General features: G+C 41.2%; 1 protein-coding gene across 1 annotated transcript; it reads right to left on the reverse strand.

Moving 5' to 3' along the window:
- Positions 1 to 873: 873 nt before the first annotated feature.
- On the reverse strand, positions 874 to 25,432 carry Mapre1 (microtubule associated protein RP/EB family member 1). The gene is made up of 8 exons (XM_048810548.1): positions 25,284 to 25,432; positions 18,739 to 18,862; positions 10,605 to 10,750; positions 8,743 to 8,950; positions 4,705 to 4,711; positions 4,580 to 4,610; positions 4,129 to 4,281; positions 874 to 2,609 (listed from the first exon to the last, which is right to left on the reverse strand). The coding sequence occupies exons 2-8, from the start codon at positions 18,857 to 18,859 to the stop codon at positions 2,553 to 2,555; spliced, it is 723 nt and encodes a 240-aa protein (XP_048666505.1). The 5' UTR covers positions 18,860 to 18,862; positions 25,284 to 25,432; the 3' UTR covers positions 874 to 2,552.
- Between the last annotated feature and the right edge of the window lie 1,012 nt (positions 25,433 to 26,444).

A 26,444-nucleotide genomic window follows, 5' to 3' on the forward strand; every position in this document is an offset into this window, starting at 1 on the left:
TAACCTATTATTAGTCACACCAAGACTTCATGTGCCTTAACCTAAAGAGCCAAATCAATGGGCTTAGGTCACAGGTACAACCAACATTGGCTTCACTCCTTACCAAGTAACTTAGTTGACAGCACCCAAGAGTATCTTCACAAACTCCATGCATTCCTGGCGGTATCTTCTGGTAGATTATGAACACCAAGGGTTTCATATTCCTTTGAAAGTGTGTAGCATTTCAAGGAAGGTATCATATCATTAACTTCCATAGAAAGTAAGGTGGTACAACCCTAATCAAGATGGATTTTTCAGAGCACCCAGAATTATGGGAGGTAAAGATAGCATAAGTAACTACCTTCCAACCATTTAACTTTATTTAGCACTGAAAATGGCAATAAGTTGCCTTTTAAACTCATTTATAAGGGTACAGAATTTTTTAAGGGAGGGAAAAAATGGTGACAACTTGATTATTTTATAGACTGAGATTGTGTTAAATTGTCTTTAAAACATAATTTCAGGGAAAAAAATATATACATACATATCTATATCTCATCCCTGTGGTCATCCACCAAATTTTATCCTGATAAATTTCTCAGGAGGAAATGTCCTAAAGAAGGCTTCAAAGCAGTTAGGCTAAGCTTGGGCTTCTGGGAGGAAAAACCTCTCACAATAATGGGAATTTAAGAAATTAGGACACTAAGAAATATACTGTGAATGAAGAAAAAGGAAGTAGGCTTAGAAATTAGCACATTTAGTGTGTGGGGGGGGGAGTGGGGAATTTGAAAATACCAGTCCTAATTTAAGAAAGAAGTACAGGTACCTTATCTTATCTATAGAACCTAAAAGCTTATACCCAGGGCAAGACAAATTTCAGAAGACATGACACTCTTGAAATACAGAATTTTATTTAGAAACTGTTTAAAAGTAGAAAAAAACCCTGTCAAGAAAGACCAGGTGGAAAATGGGTTCCCGACAAAATGGAATTTTAGGGCAACAAAAGTCTAAAAGGCCACAAAAGAGAAATAGCACCACTGTCATTTGAACAATGGCTAGTTACTTGCATTTTTTGGCATTGTTAATCAATGAGTCTGAGTTTTCCTCTGAATTCCACACACAGCATGCACTACACAGCAATTTTATCATAAAATACCTGTTTTCTACACACATTTTAGGACAAGCTACCACCATAAACAAACCAATACAAACACATCAGGGGCTGAACAATCTCAGTAGTGGGTAACATACATTTTGCAGAATTCTGCCAAACAAGGGATTGAATAGGCCATGGGCAAAGCAAATAAAGAAGAGTTAAGGAATGAAATATTTTAAATATTAATAATTAATTCAGACATGGTACTGTATTTTCTGCAAAAGAAATTAACATTTAGTAACATACTAGTGAATTTTATCTCCAAAGAGATTAGTGCACTGGCAAAGTATTTGGGTAACAGTGGAGAGCCAGGGACAGCAGATACAGAAAACACCCCAGCCTTGTAGATCCCAAGATAACGCTGGCCTTCACTGATCACTCCCTTTGCTAGAGATCCACTTGCAGCATGATCATCTGTCTGCTGTACTTCCAATGCTAAGCAGCAAACTTAAGGAGCCAAAGAGGAGTCCCCAGGGGGCAAGGGGACAGAGAAGAGAAACATATTAAATGTAAACTTAAGTAAAACAGGACACAACCCCCATCCAAATCCCAAGGATGTGGGTAATTCTCCAATAGTAGTTATTAGATTTAAAAACTGGACACACTTCATTTTCCTCAACACATAGAAATTTCAGGAATAAATGGAAAAATCATCAGAAATTTCAGGAATAAATGGAAAAATCATCAGAGAAACACTCAATGAAACACTCTTCACCTCAAACATTTCAGGGCTGAATTACCTTCTATTCATCCAGGCAACCAAGCTGTTTGCTTTTAGCAGGGATGCAACTGGTCAATGACACAAAATGGTTTTACAGAGCAATTGCTTAAACTATCCTTTTGGGACAAAGCCTAGGCCTGTAGGGATTCAAGCAACCCCACAAGGCCTGTGACTGCAGGTTCCAAATGTTCTGAGGTCTGGACCTTCCTTCCCAGATACAATGTCAGACACATAAAATCTCTTGTCATGTTACATTTTATATTTTGAAATATGGAAGCATATTTTAAATACTCTTAAGGCATTTATTTATTAAAACGTTCTCTGCCAAGACTTCACATTAGGTTAAAACTCAATTCAGTCTTTACTGAAGTCACCACCTCAGTGTATTACATAAAAACACCTTCTCCAGCAATCAGTGTGACCAGCATTCCACATCGTGAGCCCCATAGTCAGCCTCTTTGATCCCCAGGTGAACGAACTAGATGTTAATACTGCTCTGCTACAAGGTAAAAGCTCCTAACTCAAACTTATTGGAAAAGGAGTGAAACTTCTGCAAAGTGCACTTTTAAAAAGAGGTACTTTTTGCTTATGAAAAGAAACCAGTGAATCCTCTAAGAATAATAAAAGGGAGTATTTTACAGTTAAGCACATGATTTGGAGTGAAGAATTCGGATGTTGCTTTGCTGGTCCAGGCTGTTAATACTCTTCTTGTTCCTCCTGTGGGCCCCCTTCATCAGGTATCACAAAGCCTTCCTGAAATGGGAAAATGAGAGCGGAAAGCTATTACTCAACAATGAATGATCACTTTCTACTGTGGGTCACTTTCTTCATATTTAAAGCCTTTCCAAGTAAGATGTTCTTCCTATCTCTACTACACACTTGACAATCACACAGGCCAAGTCATCTTTATTTTATTTCTTGAACAGTAGAACTGTATTTTACAAAAAGTCAAAACTAAGCACAATTAAATTAATGACGTAGGAAAACCAAGTGTGAAAAAAAAAAAAAAAACAGACTCATGGCTTCCATTTCATACCAACTGTAGAGCATTCCCCATACACTTACAACAGAGAATGGATACACTACTGTATCATGATAATTAACTTCTCAGTTGGCATGAAGGTGCACACCTGTAATCCTAGCTTCTTGGGAGCCTAAGGTAGGAGGACCTTAAAATCAAGGCCAGCCTGGGCAACTCAGCTAAAACCTTGTCTCCAAAAAAAATTTTCAAGAAGGGCTGGGGATGTAGCTCAATGTTAGAACACCAACTGAGCATGTTTGAGGTCCTGAGTTCAATCCCCAGTATCTTCAACCATCTTTTCTTTTTCTTACACTAAATCTCTAGAGCTGAATTAAGATGCACGTCCACTAAAATTATAAGCTAGACCAAAGGACCTATACCTTCATCATCTTTATTTGCATTATCCAGTACACAACAAGTCCTAAAGATTTACTGAACAAATTATCAACTTTTTTATCATCTGGATTAATCCTTCACAATTCACAAGACAAGTTTAGAAGACAGTCATAATAATAGCATTATTATTAACTTATATTTGTATAATGTTATACATACTACAGATACTTGAGTAGTGTGGTCCTACAGACCTTGCTAGGCATGCAGAAATATAAATACACCTATTAAACATATTTAAAACCTTTCCAAGTAAGATGTTCTTCCTATCTTACTTGGAATATCCTAGATATCAATAGATAGACAGTTATCAAATCCTAAATCTACAGAAAATCAGACTTCTCCAATGAGCTAACGTGTCATAACTAAAACAGCAGGTTTGGCTGTGTGATAAACAAGGATGCAAAAAAACTTGATCATAAAGTACTTTCAGGGAATGGGTACCAGGGCAAGCTCCTTGGAGGGAAGGAAAAAAAGCACATTTTAGACAACTGGGGGCGCAGACAGTGAAAAAGGACCAATGGCATGCCTGAGGTCCTGAGGGGGTCTACCTGAGGGGTCCAAGCTACAGAGAGTGGGACGGAGGTGAAGGGTGCTTCTGGATGATGTATTTTGTGGCTTATCAGTGACTACAATCTATAGGAGGCAGGTAAAACAGCCACCTACTTGTCCTATTGCTTCCTCTAAGGCTCACTGACCTCAAGGCAGAGGTGCCCTGTACTTAAAGGAATCAAAGATGAAATCTTTTTATGAAAGCTACACTGGAACACAATAGGAATTAGCACAAAGTTTGCTGAAACCAACTAATCTTATTTCCCCTTAGGAGGCAAAATGGAAAGAAAATGTGTCAACACATACATCTGTGGCATAGAGAATGTCTACAATCCTCTGTAATACAGGGTCGTTCTCCCCCTCGTTCTCCTGGCAAATCAATTCAATGTTCCTTAGCTTTCCAAAGTAGAAATCTCTCTCCTTCTCCAAGTCTTCAACAGTAAGTTTCAACACGTTGACCTATGCAAGGTATTGAAAAGGGAGAGAAATCTAGCGTTAGTGCAACAATAAAATATCACTCAAACTTTTAACCCCAAAGATGTTATGGTATTCAATCAAAGTCAAACAGACAGAAAGCCAATTCATTTTAATATCAATTTTTTTTCAGTTCCACGTAAGTATTACGTACTTGTTCAAGGAAACCTTGATCATAAAAGCAGGGCAGACTATAAGATTATACTTTGAAACTTGCAGGAACTTCTCAAGGACTGAGAAAGTATCAAGAAGAAAAAACTAAGGAAATGAAGTGTGAGGCAACCCAGGCTGGCAAGGTGGCTAATAATCGCAAACTGAGTCCTTACCAGAGAAATGGTCAATCATGTCCAAGTCTGGCTACATGTGGAGGTCAATGGCAAGGGATGCCTGATCCCCCTCCAGTCTCACTGAGGGGCTGATTCCCACAGAGGTTATTAAAAAATAAATCTCAACATTTAGGTCAGGACTCTACCTAGCCAAGAGCAATAAAAGACACAATAACTCCCACAATCCTTTGTGTACTTTAGACATGTTACATCTTCATTTCAGTGTATTCAAATCTATGATGAGTGAATTTTTTTTGGTGGGGGGGCATGGGGGGACCCAGAGGTACTTAACCATAGAGCTACATCCCCAGCCCGTTTTTATATTTTAATTAGAGACAGAGTCTCAATGAATTACTTAGGGCCACATTGCTTTGAACTTGCAATCCTCCTGCCTCATCCTCTCAAACAGCTAGATATACAAGCGTGCGCCACGGCAACCAGCTGATAAATGAATTAATTTAACTCTCACTGAATGAAAACTGCATGGAATATCATGCAGCATAAAGCCTTCATAAAACCCTCAATCTAAAGGTTAGGGCCACAAAGCAACATGGAAAGCCAAACCAGGAAATTAAAGGTGCAAGATTGAGAACAATCTGAGCAGCAGCAAATTCTGAAAGTACCAGAAGGCACTAGAAATGATTGAGTCCGACCTTCTCAATATATAGATACAAAAGCAGAAGCACACTGCTGATCTAGCATCCCCACAGTTAGACACAATTGAGGAGCTCAGTCCCCATCCTCGAGTGGAAGGAAGCTCCCCTTCATAACCTGCAGTAAAGTAGCATTCAAAGAGTTGGGGGTGTGGCTCAGTAGGACAGTGTTGCAGACCAACCATGGGCTGTGTGAGCTATGAGCATTCTGAACGCACAATCCGAACGTTGCTGCTCTGTCTGGGCTGTTGTGCACGTATGGGTCCTTTTTGCTTGCTCTGCCTTTAATTCCACAAAGCACCTAAGATGGGTGTGACTTGCCAAGATGTCAACCTACTGACCACCAGACATCACAAAGCTAGACTCTACCCCCTGAAATTTGATCCCTTGCCTCATTTGGGTGGAACTTTCTCAAGTGCCTTCCCCTCAATAAATAAGATGATTTCAGGCATGCGCCCTCTTTTTTGTCTGCCTCTCTTGCTTCCTTTGTGGGAGCTGGGGCTGAGGAGCTGTCGCTGGACCCTAAAAAAAAGGTACTTTCTGTGTGTGATTATTTAGTGCCAACCCAAATTCACCTGGAGTGACCCTGAATGATTTAGTCGCATGTCGCACGCAGCAGGACAGCAGCACCTGTCTAGCACGTGCAAGGCCCTGAGTTTGATACCCAGAACCATAGAAAAAGAAGAAAAAGAAAAGGTGTGGGGACAGCATTCAGAGACGAGGAGCAGACTACTAGGAACACAAAGCCCTAACTTCAAAATTCACCATCAAAGTCCTGAACAGACCAAACCAAAATCAAGATTCTAAAGAACCTAACACCATTCCTATATCAATCACAGAAATCACTTTCAAAAATAATTTAAGCCAAGTGCAATGGCACATGTCTGTAATCTCAGTGACTCAGGAGGCTAAGGTAAAACGATCTCAAGTTTGAGGCCAACTTGGGCAACTTAGCAAGACCTTGTTTTAAAAAATAAAAATAAAAAAAGATATAGCTCAGGGGCAGAGGACTCCTAAATTCAATCTCCAGTACCACTACACAAAAATAATAAACATTTTAAATGCCAATAAAATACTACCATTGCCTGGTGGCAAGCAAAGCTAAATCACCCACTTCTACCTTTGCAGCAGCCTGCAAAAACCAACAGCCATCCCAAGGTTTGGGGTTGTGGCTCAGTGGTAGCGTGCTCGCCTAGTATGCATGAGGCACTGGGTTCAATCCTCAACACCATATAAATACAAAATAAAGATATTTTGTCAACCTAAAAATACTAAAAAATAAATTAAAAAAAAAAAAACTAACAGCCCCAAAGTGGGACACAAGAAAGAGATAAGGACAAAAGTTGAGTAACCCCGGCAACAGAAAGTTGCCTGAGCTTCAGTTCCACAATCCAAGAGAAGGTAACCTTAGTGATCTAGAAGAAAAGTCAAAATAGTCTAAAAAGGCAATATTAGCATCAAATCCCCACCTACACACTCATGTTTCACTAGTGCCAACCATACAAACGCATTTAAATCTTCCTCTGTCCTACAAATCATCAAGGCCACCAAAGTAGAATCCAGCTTCTGGGTGCCCCCTATAAGGCCAAATGCAGCATTTATCCACAACATCACTCAATAACTATGTATAAACAAGAAATAATATGTATGACTAAGTCACTAGCTTTCATGTGGTACTCCTCTAATGCTTATTTTTATGAGGTTATTAAAAATCTGTGGCAGGCTAAGGGTGTTGCTCAGTTGTAGAGTAGTTGCATAGCCCACATGAGGCCCTAGTTTTATCCCCAGCACCAACAAAAATAAAATCCAGTAATCACTGTCACTTTTAAAACCTTTCCTTATAGTAAAGCAACAGCCACAACCTAGGAAGCCTAAGGAGAATGTTTTGGGCCTACAATGGCCAAAACAGTAGCCATCAGGCACATGGGGTTATTTGACATTTGGCCAGCAGCAATGAGATGGGCTGCAAGTACTAAGTACACTTTTAGAGAGAGAGAATTTTTTTAGTATATATATATATTTTTTTTTAGTTATCGGCGGACACAACATCTCTGTTGGTATGTGGTGCTGAGGATCGAACCCGGGCTGAACCCATGCCAGATGAGCGCGCAACTGCTTGAGCCACATCCCCAGCCCCTAAGTATACTTTTAAAAGATCAAGTACAGATGAGACAATGTAAAAGATCTCAAAGTAACTTCTCCACAATGAGTTAAGAATGTGAAATCCCTATCCAGGCAAACGGTGCATGCCTTTCCAGCGGCTTCAGAGGTTGAGGCACGAGGATCACAAGTTCAAAGCCAACCTCAGCAACTAAGGCACTAAGCAACAGTGAGACCCTGTCTCTAAATAAAATACAAAGTAGGGCTGGGGATGTGGATGTGGTCTAGTGCCTCTATGGTCTAGTGTGGTCTAGTGTGGTCTAGTGCCCCTGAGTTCAATCCTCAGAACCAAAAAAAGGGGGAGGAGGAAGGCTACAAATTCAAATACTTTCAGGAAGGCCAGACAGATCATGTAAATGAGCCAAAAGTCAGTAACAGAGTGGGCAAAGGACTCTGGCAAACTGGAAGAGCCTAAAATTCTTCCTATAAATTAAAATCAGTCAATCAAACAAAAAAAAACCTCATAAGATGTGCAGGCCAAACAAAATACTTCTGTGGTAGAGATCAACCAACCAGCTGGGTATGAGAATTTGATCCCAGTCTTCCAGGATCAACTTTCAGCCACTGCATCCTAAGTCTCCCAAACCTTCTACAGCACTAAAAAAAGCACAGTCACACAATTTCAAACCTTCCCCTAATACACCACAACCCCTCCCAATCTCAACTGCTGAAGTTCTCCTACACTGGCCTTCCCACCGATTTTAACTATCCCTTCAGGGAAGCAAGCCTCCCAGTCTCCAACTACTCCCTCCTCTGCAAGACTTATGGCTCCTGCCTTCCAAAATCTTCAGATGAGATTTTGGTGTTTTGTTTTATTTTTTGGTATCAGGGATTGAACTCAGGGGTAGTACTTGACCACTGAGCTACATCCCTAGCCCTGTTCTGTATTTTATTCAAGACAGGGTCTCACTGAGTTGCTTAGTGCCTCACTAAATTGCCGAGGCTGGCTTTGAACTCGTGATCCTCCTGTCTCAGCCTCCCAAGCTGCTGAGATTACAGAAGTGCACCGCCACAACGGCCTTCAGCTAAGATTTTACTTCAGGATGGTACCACATATATCTTCTCCAACTATATCAAAAACCGCTTCTAGGGCTGGGGTTGTGGCTCAGTGGTAGAGTGCTTACCTAGCATTCATGAGGCACTGGGTTCAATCCTCAGCACCACATAAATGTAAAATCAAGATATTATGTCCACCTAAAACTAAAATAAATAAATAAAATTTTTAAAAACCTGGTTCGATATCAAATGAATGAATATCTGGAATACTATTATTATTTGGAAATGATGTCTGGAGGTTGTTTGCTTACCTGCACTGCTCGAGCTGAGAGGTTTCTTCGGTTTATTCAGAGCTGGAGCAACAAGAGAGGGAGCAACCGCGGTTTCTTGACCTTGTCTGGCAGCTACAGGGTCATAGTCTTTTCCATCATAGTTTGCATCAAAAAACTTCTTGAACCACTGCACGAACTCAAAATTATCCTGAAATTTTCCTTTTACTAATTTATCCACAGGAATTATCTGCAAAGAAAAACCAAGACTGTTTAGCCCAAAGTGAAGCTTTTGGCACTCAATCTGTCCATGCCTCAAATCAGTACAAAGTTCTGCCAAAGGGAAGAAAAATAATATTTTAGAGCTGGGCCTGGTGGTACACACCTGTAATCCCAGCAACTCGGAGGGCTAAGGCAGGAGGATTCCAAGTTCAAGGCTACCCTCTGCACTTAGCGAAGCCCTAAAGCAACTTAGCAAGACCCTATCTCAAAATAAGATACAAAATACGCTGAGGATGTGACTCACTGGTTAAGCACCCTTGGGTTCAATCCTCAGTACCAAAACATAAAATTTTTTAGAGAACTTGATGCTAAGCCCCTGTAAGTTTACCAGCCAAGTTTTGTTCAGTTTGTTTTCAAAAGGGCTAGGGATGTGGGAACGTAGGATCAATCCCCAGCACCACCAAAAACACCCAATACAAACTCTCATATACACATATACACACACACACACACACACACACACACCACACACTCTTACATACACACACGTATGAGTACATATATAATTCCATAAAAAATAGAAAAATTATTGTGTATAAGCTACAACTATTTAAATCATGCCTAGGAACTACATGATGCTCTTATAAATGCTTATTTTATATAATATACACAAATGAAAGAAATAATTATTAAGACTGATTTCAAAATAAATAAAAAACAGATATAGGGCTAGGGATGTGGCTCAAGCGGCAACGTGCTCGCCTGGCGTGAGTGCGGCCCGGGTTCGATCCTCAGCACCACATACAAACAAAGATGTTGTGTCTGCTGAAACTAAAAACTAAATACTAAAAAATTCTCTCTCTCTTAAAAAAAAAAAAAAAAAAAAGATATAAAGATATACCAGCAAGATACTTAGGGGGTATTATAAGTTTTACTGAACAAAAGTTATACTCCTAAAAATGGCTTTAAAAGATAAATCTGCTAACTCCTTAATTTTGCAATCTATTATATGCTTGAGCTAATGAAATCTGGTGGACTGTTTCTGGTACCATCAAATAACCTTGAGACAGCAGGGACTTCCCAGCACTCCCCAGGGATCCTCCTCAGCCTCTGCATAAAAAGGAAATATTTCTAGAATCTTCTCTATTGAAACTACTTATTCATATACAATGCTTTACAGAAGTAAATCCAGAGATTAAACTACTAGAGAATTTACAAAAACGTTTTTTTTTTAAATCATTATAAACAAATATATACGTTGGCCAGGCCCAGTGGTGCATGCCTGGAATCCCAGTTGCTGAAGAGGCTGAGGCAGGAGGATTGCACTAAGTAATTCATTGAGAGTCTGTTTCTAAATAAAATACAAAATAGGGCTGGGGATGTGGCTCAGTGGTCAAGTGCCCCCGGTACCCACCCCACCCCACCCCCAAAATATATATATATGTTGATGCTTCCAAATAGTTACTACATTCACAGGTAATGAAGACAGAAGACGGCAATGTAGAGGTAGGACAGTACAGGGAAACTTCGCTCTCTATAAATTATGTTAAGTAGAGAAAAGATAGCTATATAAATTGGGAAAAGAAAAAGAAAACACCAAAAGTCATGGGCTACCGTAAGTATCTTTAGTAATAATCATTAGTTAAAAAAATAATCTAAACAAAGGAATAAAATTTACTTACTTTGTCAACTCCCATCCTCTTAAAACCTGCTTGTAGTATTTTGAAGTTCTGGATATATTCATGTTCTAGCTTAGCTTGGAATTTCACTTTCTTCAAGGCAACAGAGCCCGGGAATAGCATGTCCATAAACTGACAATAGGCAGCTCCTGAATGAACAACAAAACAAAAAGGCCATAAACACCACAAACGTGAACTTTTTCCCAAATACAACTTAACAAAAAGTTGTAAAGGGAACCTATAAATCCCAAAACTTCGCCAGAGTGGCAAACACCTATATAATCAAACAACCTGGGAGGCTGAGGCAAGTGGCTAAAGTAGGAGAACTGTGTTCACGGCCAGCCTCAGCAATTTAATGAGGCCCTAAACAACTTGGCAAGATCCTGTCTCAAAATAAAAAAATCAAAAAGGGCTGGGGTGGCTCAGCGGTTAAATGTCTCTGGATTCAATCCCAGGTACTCTCCCCCAAAAAACCTAAAAGCTTCATTACTTCTTGAGTTCAAAGTCAATTTTTAAAAATCTATTAACAACACTGGTTTTACCTGATAAATTCCACAACACAGTTGCAATTTGGAAGCCTATTAACAAGAAGAAAAAGAATATCTGTGAAATTTTAAATCTCCTATTTCTTATTAGAAATCATGATGACAGCAGGCACAGTGGTACACATCTGTAACTTCAGCAATTAAAGAGGCTGAGGCAGGAGAAGCCCAAGTTTGAAGCCAGCCTCAGCAACTTATGGAGACTCTGTCTCAAAATTAAAAATGAAAAGGGCTGGGGATGTACCTCAGTGGTTAAGCACCCCTGGGTTCAATCCTCAGCACCGAAGAAAAAGAAAGGTTGGAAAAAAAAATTTAAACTGATATCCGAAAACTGTGACTCAAAACTACAGAAGCCAGAGACCAACCCACATCCAAGTAACCTCAATTCTTTTCCGTATCACCAGAGGCCTTCACAGGACACAGTAGAGCTGAGTAAAGAAACAATTCCTAGCAGGGAACAGTGATGCACCGTGTAATCCTAGCTCCAACAGAGGCTGAAGTAGGAGGATTGCAAGTTCAAAGCCAGCCTCAGCAACTTAGCTGGCCCTCAGTAAGGCCTTGTCTCAAAATAAAACATAAAAATGGGCTGGTACACGCCTGTAATTCAGAAGGCTAATGCAGGAGGACTGCAAGTTCAAGGCCAGCCTCAGTAATCTAAGAGACCCTGTCTCAAAATAAAAAGAGCTGGGGATGGGCCAGGGTTGTGGCTCAGTGGTAGGGCGCTTACCTAGCATGCATGAGGCATTGGGTTTGATCCTGGCACCACATAAAAAAATAAACAAATAAAGATTAAAAACAAAACAAAAAAAAGAGCTGGGAATATATCTCTGTGGCAAAGCACCTCTGGGTTCAATCCCCAGTACCAAAAACAAGCAAAGAAAATAAAAAGGGTTGGGATGGAGCTCAGTGATTAAGCACCCCTGGGCTCAATTCCCAGTACCAAAAAAGAAAAAAAAAAAAAAAAAATTAAAGGACAAAGATTTATGTATAAAACTGATTATAACTGTATTCACCAGAGTAAAAACTGTTTAAGTACCATACTTCTCACAGTAAGATCAACTACATAACTTTTAGCATAAAATCCTAACAAAAATTTGTTCCCCATTATTGAGTACTGAACCCAGCTCTACCACGAAGTTACATCCCCAGCCCTTTTTATTTTGAGACCGTATCTCACTGATTTGCCCAGGTTGGTCTGGAACTTCCAATTCTCTTACCTCAGCATCCCTAGTAGCTGGGCCACAATTAACAAAAAGTTGTAAAGGGAACCTATAAATCCCAAAACTTTTCTCTTACCTCAGCATCCCCAGGCATGAGCCACAATATGTGGTACTCGCAGAATTTCATGCAAACATTCAAACTATGTTTGTTCACTTTGGGGGGGGGGGGGACCTCAAGATATAACATTTAATGAATACGCAAGACAGAAAAACATAACCATAAGGTATCTTTATATGTGTAAAAATATCTTAATACATATGCACACAAAAACCAAGAAAACAAAGTATTAAATGAAGCCATAGGAATTTGTTTTGTAGAGTAAAAATGGTCAATAATGACCATGAGGGATGATGTAGAATGCATTATAGTTTTTCAATATTTAGCTATGTACTACAGAGAATATTATTTTTATAATAAGAATACAAAAAAAGGTTAAATTTCTGCCAGGCGCAGTGGTGCACGGCTGTAATCCCAGCTTCTGAGGAGGCTGAGGCAGGAGGATCACGAGTTCAAAGCCAGCCTCTGTAATGGCCAGGCGCTAAGCAATTCAGTGAGACCCTATCTCTAATATACAAAAGAGGGCTGGGGATGTGGCTCAGTGGTTGAGTGCCCCTGAGTTCAATCCCCGGTACCAAAAAAAAGGTTAAATTTGTTAAAGAAAAAAGCTCATCAATGCTTTTTACAGGAAGAGTTGAAAACTCCTGGTCTATGTCTCAACTATGTGTAAAAGGGGCCTTCCTTCCAGTCTCTGACTTAATGACAATGTGACCAAGACAAGGAAGCGGACTAGAAGAAGATTTCACTTTGGTGCCTCTGGCCCATCAATCTGCAAAATAAGTACAGGCCCACATAATCGATGGCTCAAGGACTCACAGAGCGTAGGATATATCATGGCACTGACTGCCACAGCGCCATTTTAACAGGCCCTGTGCTACAAGCAGAAACCACAACACAAGAGCAGGATGTGCACCAGTGTCAAACGCTTGCTTATCTCAAGTGCACTGGCTCAACCTTTTCAGGTCAGGGGAGTTAAATGAAAGCTGCAGCCAATAGTCTGCACAAAAGAGATGCTCACCTATCAGAAGACCAAAGTTTAAGAATTCTCAACGCTTTAATATTAACATACAGGAAACACACATGACTATTAAATTGAAAGTGTTCAAGGCTTCATGGAGTAGGTGAAACTTGAGTCATCTTAAATGATGAATAAAATCTGGAAAGAGAGGGCTGTGAGGAGTCATTAATAAAAACATTAAAATTCAAGCTCAGGATATTTCAACATGGGAAAAATACAATTTTGGTTTTAAAATAGGCAATAAAGTTGTACAACACAAGTGTGCTTATACGTCAATTACAGCAATGGTTTTCCAAGGGCAATAGACTAGAAATAAACTAAATATCCATTCCATCAATAGAAGACTGACACAAAGAAATCACAATATCACATAGCCATAAAAGAAAATACAGTGGCTTCTGAGATTAAAAAAAAAAAAAAAAAATCCAAAACCACTGTGCTATTTTTTTTTTTTTTTTGCAGGGGAGGTGGGTGGGAGGGTACCAGGGATTGAACCCAGAGTCATTTAACCACTGAACTACATCCCCAGCCCTTTCTATTTTTTTTATATTGAGATAGGGTCTCACTAAGTTGCTTAGGGGTTTGTTAAATTGCTGAGGCTAGCTTTGAACTTGCAATCCTCCTGCCTCAGCCTCCTGAGCAGCTAGGATTAGAGGCATGTCCCACTGTGCCGAGCTTAGGACAGAGTAATTAAACACGCTGTCAAAGGAGAGAACCCATACGCTCAGCATACAGGTAAACAGCCATTTTTGCTTATACAAACACATACAGTACATACATACATACATACATAAAATTTAAAAATAAAAAGGGCTACGAATGTAGCTCAGTAGTCAAGCACCCCTGGATTCATCCCTGGTACCCACCCCCCCCCACCCCTCAAAAAAGAAATGCTGCAGACTGATGCAGTGTAAGAGGAGGAGGCGGGTAGGGAAGTTAGAAGGAACCCAGTATCCTTTTAGGAAGCCACTGTAGCAGCAGTGAGCTAATGGGAAAGGGGGTAGATCTCAAAGATCCTTCAGAAGACAAAGAGAATTTGTAATTAGCTTCAAAAGATGTTACTTAAACACTAGGAGTAAAGTAGAATCATGTCCTTAAATGAATAGTACTTGGAAAAGGAAGCCACCTTGAGGAGAATACAAAGCTAGGATTTAGGTAATAAGAGAGGTAGGAAAAAATATACCAGACAGCAATACCAGACCAGAAGGCAGCAGGGGAGGCCTGGTTAATGGCTTGGTCAGAGTAGAAGGCCAAGGCCATTAACAGGCAGCATAAATAAGACTGACAGCTGCCTTATATGAACTCAATGGCCATCAGGGCCACACAATAAACTGGAAGAAAAGGAAGCTTATATACCCCTCTTATTTTTTGCAGAACAAGAACTATGAAGGAGGCCAGGTAGGGAGGGAGAATACGGAGAGGAGAATGGAGAACATTTAGTGAGGTCCCTCTGTGTACAAAGCAACATGCAGGATCTTTGAGAAAAATGCATTACAGTCTGACATGGAATGGAATTGTGAGGACAGAGTTACGACTGGCAAAATGCAAACAGCAATCTCTTTCTGACAAAAGCAATTCCCCATCAAAATCATTCTCTGTGGTCAGATTTTTTCCTTGATCACTCTTTCCAAAATACTTGACAACTGGGTCTCCAAAGTAGGGAGTTGACAGAACAGTAAATCTGTTTTTTTCTTACATTCAAGGGAAAACTTCCTACTTTTTAAGCTTGGAGAATTCTGGTCTACTTGATCATGTGTTTGTTAGTTATAAGACCAGGAAGGATGAGGCACCAGTAAGAACAGCTGAGGATCTCCCTTGGGTCTCAGAAAGCACGAAGAGTTGAGGAGTCTCCCCTTCCCTGATTCCAAACCCTGGTAGCAGGCCATCTTCAGGGCAGTGTTTACAGCTCATCCTGTTTCTCACACTAGAAGCAAGATCCAGTTTTCAAAACATCAACATGAAACAAAATGCACCATACTCTAAGAGAGATCCTACATGGCTTTCAAGAGGAAGACTATTTATAAATGAGTAACCTTATTTACAAAACACAGAAGTACCCTGCACTTACCATTTTCTAACAGGGAAAAGTACTTTATCTCAGATAAGAAAAGTGGCAGGCATCATGTAAAATTGAAACACCTCACATATTCTACAGTGAAACAATGTCATTGTAATTAATTACATGAAATTTAAATCTGTCTAATTCTCTTCCAAATGCTTCTTTAAGACATAACATGTAGCTGGGCGCTGGGGCTCATGCCTACATCCCAGCAGCTCAGAAGACTGAGGCAGGAGGATCACAAATTCAAGCCAGCCTTGGCAACTCAGCAAGACCCTGTCTCAAAAAAGGCAGAGAATGTGGCTCAGTGGTTAAGCACTCATAGGTTCAATCCTTAATACCAAAAAAAAAAAAAAAAAAAAAGACATAATATGTAAGGCAGTAGAAAGCATGTGGGTTGGATAGTCAGAAACATATAGATTGAAAACAAGGATCTGGAATGCACAAGCTATGCCTCATGGGCAATCTTCCCGCCTATAAATGAAGATGTGCCCTCTCAGAGATCTGTACTCATCTCCAGGGTGTGACACAGAATCAATACCTAGGAGCTATTATTACAGGGGACTCTCAATAACAACCGAACAGGTGGGCCGGGCCAGGCCAGGTACTACTGTCCAAGTTTGCAAATAAGGAACTAGAACATAACAGAACTTGTCCAAAGTCACATGGCTCAAGGTAGACTGGAGCATCTTTACATGCCCAGGCCTGTAAATGACATCTCCCTGGCTGAAGGACCTGTGGCTAGACTGGCACATTTCAATTTATCTACACATGAAAAAAGAATGCATTTTCCAATTAACTAAGTGAGATATACTTTGCAAGGTATTTATAGAAAGAAGTCAATTTTAGGGAGAAACTGCTAGTAAAAAAAAAAGCTGTCTCTAATGAGAACAAGGATGACCTCATCTCCACATCAGTCACAGATCATGAGGCAAACAAGTGTTTTAAAAGTCTCAAACAAATGGGGGCATGAATACTCTGGAAACTTAACAAAAAATAGGAGAAAAGCAACACAAATCTAAGGCTAAAAACTGTTGTCTACAACTAGCAAAGTAATTAATGTTTAACAAACATAATTCTTGGGAACCACTTCACTGGTAACCTCCCTCTGACCGTAAGATAGAGATTAGGGGCTGGGGTTGTGGCTCAGTGAAAGAGCACTCGCCCAGCACATGCGAGGCCCTGGGTTTGATCCTCAGCACCACATAAAAATAAATGAACAAAGATATGGTGTCCAACTAAAAAATAAATATTAAAAAAAAGAGAGAGAGATTAAACCTCACAGGGGAAATTAGCAAATGAAACTAAGACCAAGAGTAGGTCCTGGGAGTGGTACGATGCAGAGGAAATACAGAAAATGAACTTGGGAGGAAAACAAAAATCAGAAACAGCAGTAATTTTAAACAATCCAAATGGCACCTGTTAATAAAGAGAAAGTTCAAAGAGCAACTAGGGTGTAGGGGTTGAAGAATATAGGTTATTGATTTAGACAAAGGTTCAGATCCCAATTCTGTTCTTAGCTGTACAAAGCTGGTCTTGTTACTTCTCTAAACCATCTTTTTCATCTGAAAACAGAGAGCAACCATACCTACCTCATCAAAGTACAGTGAGAAATATATGGAAAGGTTTCAAAAGCATTTAAATTACCCTGGCATACAAGTGTTCAAGTAAATGATTACTGTTCTTATTACTAGGAGAGACAGAGGGTTTCTGATTATCTATCCCACAATTTTTTTTTGGGGGGGGGAGTGGTGCTAGAGATAAACCCAGGACCTTATTTATGCTAGGCAAGTGCTCTACCACTAAGCTACATGCCCACCCCCAAGGCACGAATTTAAGTACTAGTAGGACACATATCCCATCCTTTTTCTGGCATATTTCTGATATCATCTCCTATTGGTGGAAAATCCAATTTTAATAAGCCTGACATGTTCTTTACTATGTTAGAACTCAGAAATAGTCAGCAGAACTCTCAAGAAATGAGAGAGAAGTCCATAAAGGAGCTGGACATGGTGATGCATGCCTATAATCCCAGTGGCTTGGTCAGCTGAGGCAGGAGGATCACAAGTTCAAGACTAGCCTGGGCAACTTAGCAAGCTCTCGTCTCAAAACAAAAAGGGCTGGAGATATAGCTCAATGATAGGAGTGCTTGCCTAGCATGCACAAAGCTCTGGGTTCCATCTCCAGTACCAACAAAAAAAAGTATACAGCCGTTCAAAGTAGTATTTCTAAATTAATGATACTGGAGAATATGCACAATATAATATTAAATTTGCAAAAACTTGGGATACACACATACACAAATTATACACAGAAATGTGACAGAAAGGATCCAACTAGTGGCTTTCCTGGAAAATGGAATTTTAGGTATTTTTTATTTGGTTACTAGTTTTCTAAATGTTATACAGTCAGCACATACAGAAACGGACCACATTTTTATTCTTGCTTTAAAATCATTACCTCTCTACCAAATTGCAGTTCTATTAAAACTGGCTAAAGGAACTGGTGGTGCAGCCCAGTGGTAGAGCAGTTGCCTAACACATATGAAGAACTGGGTTCAATAAAATCAAGTTTTGTGGGCTGGGGATGTGGCTCAAGAGGTAGCGCGATCGCCTGGCATGCGTGCGGCCCAGGTTCGATCTTCAGCACCACATACAAAGATGTTGTGTCCGCCGAAAACTAAGAAATAAATATTAAAAAATTAAAAAAAAAAAATCAAGTTTTGTGTCCATCTACAACTTAAAAAAAAAAAAAAAGGCTCAAATGGCATTTGCCTGACTTTGGTCATGTGTTTTCCATAAGTAGTAAATGCCAGTAATAAACTAATAAAACTAGAAGACTGGGGGTGTAGTTCAGTGGTAGAGCACTTACTCAGTATGTATGAGTAAGGCCCAGGATTCAATCTCCAGCACCACAAAAAAAAAAAAAAAAAGCCTACAACAGTACTACAATTAATGTCCTCAAACAAAACATTTGAAATCTGGATGTTCAAGAGTATAGACAGAAGTTGAGGCAGAGCTCCAGGTCACAGAATGCAGTCTCTGCAGCAGAAGAGGGTAGACATGCAGACTAGAAGCATAGCCTATTTAAGCATAGCTCCTTTTAGAAGAGGAAGCAGGGTAGGCCGGACAGGAAGGAATGGCAGCTTCTCTGTGTGGCTCTGTAGGCAGATACAGGCCTGAGTGCACCCAAAGAACCTAAAGGCATTCCTAGAAAAATGATCTAGTGAATTTCTCTTACCTGAGCACAATTGTTCAATCTTTGTCAGATTCAACTGCAGAGACTCATTGATCCAGGCCAGCATGTCATGTCGACTTAGGTTATCACTGGTGACTGACGTCGAGTATACGTTCACTGCCATCTTCTACAACATGCATAGAAAAGAGAAGGACTCATATTATGGTAGGCATGCAAGTGAAGGAAAGCCTTTCCTAGTCACCCAGCATCAACCTGAGAAAATACCCAATTTGTAAGCCTCAACTTCTTCCCCAAGGTGCCAAACCAGAGACACTAGTGTTCCAGTCATAAGCCTGGGCTTCCATGTATATAAATGACTTTAGAAGCCAAGCAAGGTAGCACATAACCTGTAATCTCAACTCAGGAGGCTGAGGCAGGAGGATCACAAGTTCAAGGTCAGCCTCAGCAATTTAATGCGATTCTCAGCAACCAAGCAAGATGATATCTCAAAATAAAAATAAAAAGGACTGAGGGCTGAGCAGAGTGGCACACACCTGTATTCCCAGTAGCTTGGGAGGCTAAGGCAGGAGGATCAGAGCCAACCACAGCCAAAGTGAGGCATTAAGCAACTTAGTAAGACCCTGTCTCTAAATACAATACAAAATAGGGCTGGGGATGTGGTTCAGTGGTCAAGTGACCCTGAATTCAATCCTATTAATGCCCCCTCCCAAAAACAAAAGACAGGGGATGTTGCTCTGAAGCACCTGGGTTTAATCCCTGGTGAACAAACAAAAATGGCCTGAAATAAACTTTCCAACACCAGTCAGCCTAAAATTTAGATCCCATCTTAAGGAGACTGATATAAAATTTTAACTATAAAAGGCACTAAATAAAGGGAAAGGGCTTTATGGAGGGAGGCTGGTGCACAAACAAGAACTCTTACATTGGGCTTGGATTGTGGCTCAGTGATAGAGCGCTCGCCTAGCATGTGTGAGGCCCTGGGTTCGATCCTGAGCACCATGTAAAAATAAAATAAAGATATTGTGTCCAACTACAACTAAAAAATAAATATTTACCAAAAAAAGAGAACTCTATATTTAGAAGACTTCAGTCCCAGTGTAGTTCAGAGAGGGCATCCTAATCTTAGCATGCATGAGGTCCTGGGATTAATCCCTAGCACCATGAACACACACACTCATCAGTCCAAGTATTTTATTAAGACATCAAAATGCTTAGTTTTCTTTCATTACTTCTTTTTACCATTTTCAATACTTACCAAATTGTCTTTAAAGACTATATCTACTTTCATAATTTTCAATAACCTAGATACTATAAAGGTATGTCAAATGACAATCTTACAAGTGAAGAGTCCTTGATACTAATTCTCTGCTGACAACCCTCTGCAAGATCCACTTCATTCTCATTTTCTTTCTTTCTTTATTTATTTTTATTGACTTTATTTTTTTAAATACACGACTGCAGAAATGCATTACAATTCTTATTATACATAGAGAGCACAATTTTTAATATCTTTGTATGTAAAGTATGTTCTCGCCAATTCATGTCTTTATACGCGTACTTTGTGTTTTTTTTGTTTGTTTGTTTTTTGTTTTTTTTCACTTTCCTCATTTTATAAGTGAAGAAAGGGAGGCCCTGGGGATTGGCAGCCAAGCATGCCCAGACCCATCAGCCACACTCTCAGAAAACATTGCCCTCACCTTTCTGCCAGGTTTTCAAATTCAAAACATAAACATAAAGCAACAAATCTCATTGAATTTAATTATAACTATTTTATTTTTTTAGACAGAGTCTTGCTACATTGCCCAGGCTGGCCCTGAATTCCTGGGCTCAAGTGATCCTCCCGCCTCAGCCTCCCAAGTAGCAGGGACTTATAGGCACATACCACCACACTGAGGTAATAAATCTCACTTGAAACACAAATGGCTGGGGATCTAGCTTAGTGGTAGAGAACTTGCCTAGCATGTATGAGACCCTGGGTCCAATCCCCAGCACTGCGAAATCAAAAAACAAAACAAATAAAACACTAATAAATGTGGATACCATCGTCGAGGAGTCCCATTTGAATCATCCATCACCCACTCAACAAATTATTTTCTTGAAGCCAGGCATAGTGGTGCACACCTGTAATCCCAGTGACTGGGAAAGCCGAGGCAGGAGAATCTTAAGATTCCAGGCCAACCTCAGCAACTTAGTCAGACCCTAAGCAACTGTCTCAAAATAAAAAATAAAAAAGGGCTGGGGATATGGTTCAATGATTAAACAACCCTGTATTCAATCCCCAGTACCAAAAATAAATATTTTGCTGATCTCTACCACAGGCTGGGCACTATTCTAGGAACCTGAAAACAGACATGCAAGAGGGACAATGTGCCTGTCTGTAGGAGGTGACATTCGAGTACTGGGAAGTCTGACAATGACCCAACACAAAAAATCTCATTTTACACCAAACACTTGGCCAAAGTGGGTTGTGGAATATGGATGGGGAAGCCTCTCTGAAGTGACAGCAGAGCTTAAGAATCAGAAGGAAGCAACCACATCTGGAAGAATGATGCTACAGCCTAATGAACAAGAGGGAAAACAGGAACACAAATGGGAAAAGAAGTCAAGAGGCCAGATCATGTTAGGGCTCTTCAACCCCAGTAAGGAATACGGACTTTATTCTGTTACATGAATCCACTGTTGAGTTTTAAGTAGGGCAAAGTCTCATCTCATTAAAGTCTGAAAAAGATCACCTTAACTGCTGCTAGAGGAGAAGGCAGGGAGGTATGACTCAAGCAATATGAGATAAAGGAAGCAGAGAGGGAAGACTCATGCAGTATAAGAATAAGGACAGGCTACTCAGATCTAAATGAAACCCCTGGGCAGTCACCATGAGAATACCCCGTAACACAGATTTTATAGTGACCTTGACACTAATAGTTTTCCTCATTTCGTTAGACATCAACATTGCCAATGGTGCAAGAGGGGTGGGATTCACAGCAATCTGGAACTATCATCAAATTCAGCCTTTTGCTCTCTTGTGGCACCTCGTTCCCTCACCTAGAGTACGAGTTGGACTTCCCACATCCACCTTCTTCAGTAATCTACCTTGTAAGTCACATTCTCACACAGAATGTGAGAGCAAGAATAGTCAGGGATCCACCCATACAATCTCCTTATGCAGGGGTGAATGGGGTCTAGAGAGTTAAATGACTTACCAGCTCTGTGCCCTCAGAGATCCCAACTGTACTTGACACAAAGCCTTGCACACAGTGAGGGCTACTAAAAGCTACCTGCTGTCAGGATGTACAGGGCAATGACAAAGAGAAAAAAGTATCTACATAAACTTTTTTTCAGAAAGCAATCCATCAACACTCTCACATTCCCGAAATCAGCTGATAAAAACATGTTATGCAAGAGAGCCAAACAATTTAGTTCCTGACTCCATTGGAAATTAATCCCTGTTTTTCCAGAACACTTCATTCAAACCTCTATGATTGCTGTAATCATCACATTAGATTGGCAGTATTTCTTCATTTCTGAACCATTCCTAGGTCAGGCAAGGATCAGAAAGCAATCCACTCCATGCACAGAGCCAATGATTTCAAACCAGGAGAACCTGGGTTTTAATGTGAGGCCATCTCTCATTAGTTGTGTGATCTTGTGCAAGTTACTGAAACTCAAGGTACATCAATTATCTTGTAACTTAAAACAACCTATTTGAAAAGGAGATTTATTTATTTATTTTGGCTTGGGAATGTGATTCAGTGATAAAGTACTTCCCAAGTATGCAGGGAGAAATTTAAATGAGATAAGAAATAAAATACTCTCCACTGTATTAAACATAAGAGGAATTCAACAAACATGACAAGGCTGCCACCCTGTTTCACACATTATCTTCAGTACTAAAAACAGTACCTGAGACCCATTACCACCATCCCTCATGGAGATCCACTGTCAAGTCTTCAAATTACTCTGTCTCAATCTGTTCTTACACAGCAGCCAGAAAGAATTTCCTGAATCACAAATAAGATAGTGTCTCCTGTTTTAAATCCCTGAGCAAATCAATGGAATGTATATTATGTGCAAAATGCTAATATCAAATACCAAAGAGAAACATCCAAACAAAAAAACATGGTCCCAGGCTGAGCACTTGCAGTCTATCTTGATGACATTCATGTGTACACTGGGTATTGTGCATTGCTACCATAAAATTTAAGCTACTGATAAAGCCACGTGTCTGCTGACCACACCTCAGCTGAGAAAAGGTTAGTGGCCTTTCATCATCATATAATTTTAAACTCTTTCATTAGCAGTAGATTAATAGCTAGTCCCATGTGCTCCACAAACTCTTCAGACACTAAATACACAGGATTAGGCACCCTGTGGATGTGCAATAAACATTCACTGACTTGAGCAATTAAGCAGCTCTTCCAGGCAGTCAAAATAGCCTAGTTCTCAGACCGATAGCTCCCTCTAGCTCTTCCTCATTAAAAATTCCATTGCCTGGCCCTGGGGTTATAGCTCAGAGGTAAGAGTGCTTGCCTAGCACATGTGAGGCACTGGGTGCAATCCTCAGCACCACATAAAAAAATAAAGGCATTGTGTCCATCTATAACTAAGAAAATAAAATTAAGTTAAAATTTAAAAAAAAAGAATCCCATTGTCTGCCCTCAATGGAAGACCCAAGACTACCCACAAACCTTACCTTCCCAGAACTCTTCAATCCAAGTTTTGATCACCATGAACAAGCCCCCCTGTCTAACCAGCTAGCACAGCACGCTCTCTCGCTCTCTCTCCCCCCCTCTTTCTTCCTTCAGCAGCTCTCTTAGCAGGTTCTATCACTTGTTCTAATTCTATGCTAGCTGAAGAGCACCCAGTTACTCTCAAGGCACAACCCTGTGTCCTACAGAAAAAGCGGGAGGGAGGTGCCAAAAAGAGTTATGTGACCCTGGATAAAACACTTTCCCCACCAGTGGTGACTCAGAGGCTGAAGCAGAAGGATCATAAGCTAGTGGCCAGCCTCAACAACTTAGCAAGACTCCATTTCTAGATCAAAAATAAAAAGGACTAGCTAATTAAAAAAAATTAAAAATAAAAATGATGTAGTTCATTGATACAACCTGAGGTTCAATCCCTAGCACCAAACTAAATAAATCCAAGAAAAAAAAAAAAAACTTTACAAATGGTTCATCTGTAAAATGGGTAAAACACTCTTTTAAACAGAGTGGTGGTGAGAATTAAATGAGAATCTAGCTGAAAACACTGAACTGAAAAGCGCACCGGTGCCAAGTTTCCCTTGTGTCAGAAACTGCTATGCACACTCTGACACACCACAACCAAAGGCCCATCTAAACAAAATGGGCTTTCTAGTTCAGAAATTCAAGAAAAGTGTGAAATAAAGGTTAAGAGCCTGGATTCTGGAGCCACAGGTGCGGGTTTAGTCATTTGCCAAGCAGCATAGGCAAGTCTCTTCACTACTCAGAGTCTCAGACTCATTTGTAAAATGAAGGTGGCTGGGGACATAGTTCAGTGATAAAGCTCTTGCCTAGCATGCATGAAGCCCTGGATTCACCCAGCATCAAAATCAATAAATAAGCTCTCTAAAAGACAGTGTGAATATAAATGAAATAATGCCACATCAAACATTGAACACAATGCCTGGCACACAGCAAGTGCCAATTAATAAAGATCCATCTTTATTACTATTCTCCCGTCGTCCCATCAAAGAGGTGGAGGCCAGGTCTGGCAATAACTTCCCTCAGTGGGCTTCAGGACCCTCCTCCCCAAAATGGAGCAGAGGTCAGTTTCTGCCCTGTAGCACCCCAGGGCAGCTAAGAAATGGCCACCTGGAAATACACTGTGATATCATCCTACATTGTCCTCCTAGTAATTACAGAAATTATCTTGTCAATGTATTCATTTTCTTTTCCTAGCTCTCTCCTCACGAGGCAGACTCCTGGAGAGCATGTCTTTGCCTGCCTACTCCCGGGTGTGTAGCACGATGCCCAGCACCTAGTGGGCCACTCGACAAATATCCCTTGAAGGAAGGAGTACAAGGAGCTGGCTTACTTTTTGCCAAGCACCATGCAAAGCCCTTTCTGTACGTTGTATTACTGTGCACGTTTTACAGATGAGGAAGCTGAAACCCAGACATTACAGCACCTGCCCAGGGTCGCCGAGCAAGGAATCGAGGCCACGTCTGAACCCCTACAACGAGCCCACCCAAGAGGCAATACCGCCTAGCACTCTGCGGGTTCCAAGAGCGCCCGGCGGGCCCACCTCCCTCACACACCCACTCCGGGTCCACGGCCCAAGGACCTCGGATCGCCACCGCGCGAGTTCCACACCTCGGCGGCGACCCAGAAGCCCCCACGCCGAGGAGGAGCAGCCCCCACTTCCGGCCCGAGGCCCCGCCCCCAGCAGAGCACAGCGCGCGCCCCTCAACCCAGGCCGCGCGCTCCGGGTCACGGCCCCGCCCTTCCCCCACCCGGCCTGAACCGCACTGCCGTGTGGAGCGGCCTCCCGCAAGGCCTGCTTGTGCCTGCCTGCCGTGGCTCACCCGGCCACCCCCATGGCCGCCGCCCTATTCCCGCTAGCCGCCTCACCGGCTCTCGGCGGAACCGCGTCCACTGCCCGCGCCCGGCTCCGGTTCCGTCTTCGTCTCGTTCAAACCGCCCGACCCCGCCCGCCCGCGCGATGACCTCACACGCACCCACCGCCCGTGACGCGCCGACGTAAGGGCTCGTCACGCCAGCCGGCTCCTTTTATAGAGAGGGACTCGGCCGCGCGCCGGGGGCGGAGCTCAGCCCTTGATCGACAGCTGTTAAGGTCCAGGAGGCGGGGCGCCGATTGCAGCTACGGAGCACGTGGTCTGCTGCAGCCAATGAAGTCCCGCCTCAGGCAAGGTGTGACTGCCTAGAAGGCGGGGTCGAGTTACATGTTCTCCGTTATCCAAAAGAAAATGGGTTTTATAATGAAGTTTTACAAAAATGGATTATTGAGAAGATACTCGGTACGTGCCTTAGAGAAAATCTTGAAATTCACCTCAGAGACATGTGTGTGGCCGCCCTGTTTATAATGTCTCTGAAATATCTGGTTTATTTTCTTCCTAACAGTACTTGAAGTTATTCTTATTACTTGTCTTTTCCTTTATTATGTGTCTTTCCATAAAATCCACAGACGCAAACCTCCTATTTTTGTTCCAGCCGTGTCCAGTACCTGTATCTGGATTCTCATTAAAACTTTACTGAAAGAATCACACCACTTTACCAGAGAGGAAACTGAGGGTCAGAGAGGCCAGTTGACTTCCCAGAATCACAGAGCTTGATCCAGACTTCGGGCTGGTTTCTTTGTCTAGATATAATTTTATTCGTTAATTCAACAAGTATTTACTTTTTCCTAAGAAGGTCCTAGGGATTTGATGGTGAGCTCCGTAAACATCAAAAGTAGTCTCTAACCTCTTAAAGTTTCTAGTATGGAATAGGAGGCAAAGAGGACACAATGACAGAAATCCCTATTTAATTTCAAATCATACAGTGCTAGGCAGGAGGAGTATACGGCAGGGGTGATGGCACTTGTGTTACGTGGAGTAGAGTCCTAAAGGTGCCTTCTGGGACAAGTCTCACCCCTTAGTTGCTGAAGCCTAGCAAGCGTTCAGAGAAGAATGGGGAGCTGGGGTGGGAGCTGTTTATCAACCCGCCTGGGAACATTTTTGATATTCCAACCTCCAGTACATACTGGTAGTCTCTGTGGCATGTGCTACTCCA

This window comes from Marmota marmota, unplaced genomic scaffold (assembly GCF_001458135.2).
Source record: "Marmota marmota marmota unplaced genomic scaffold, marMar, whole genome shotgun sequence".
NCBI lineage: Eukaryota > Metazoa > Chordata > Mammalia > Rodentia > Sciuridae > Marmota > Marmota marmota.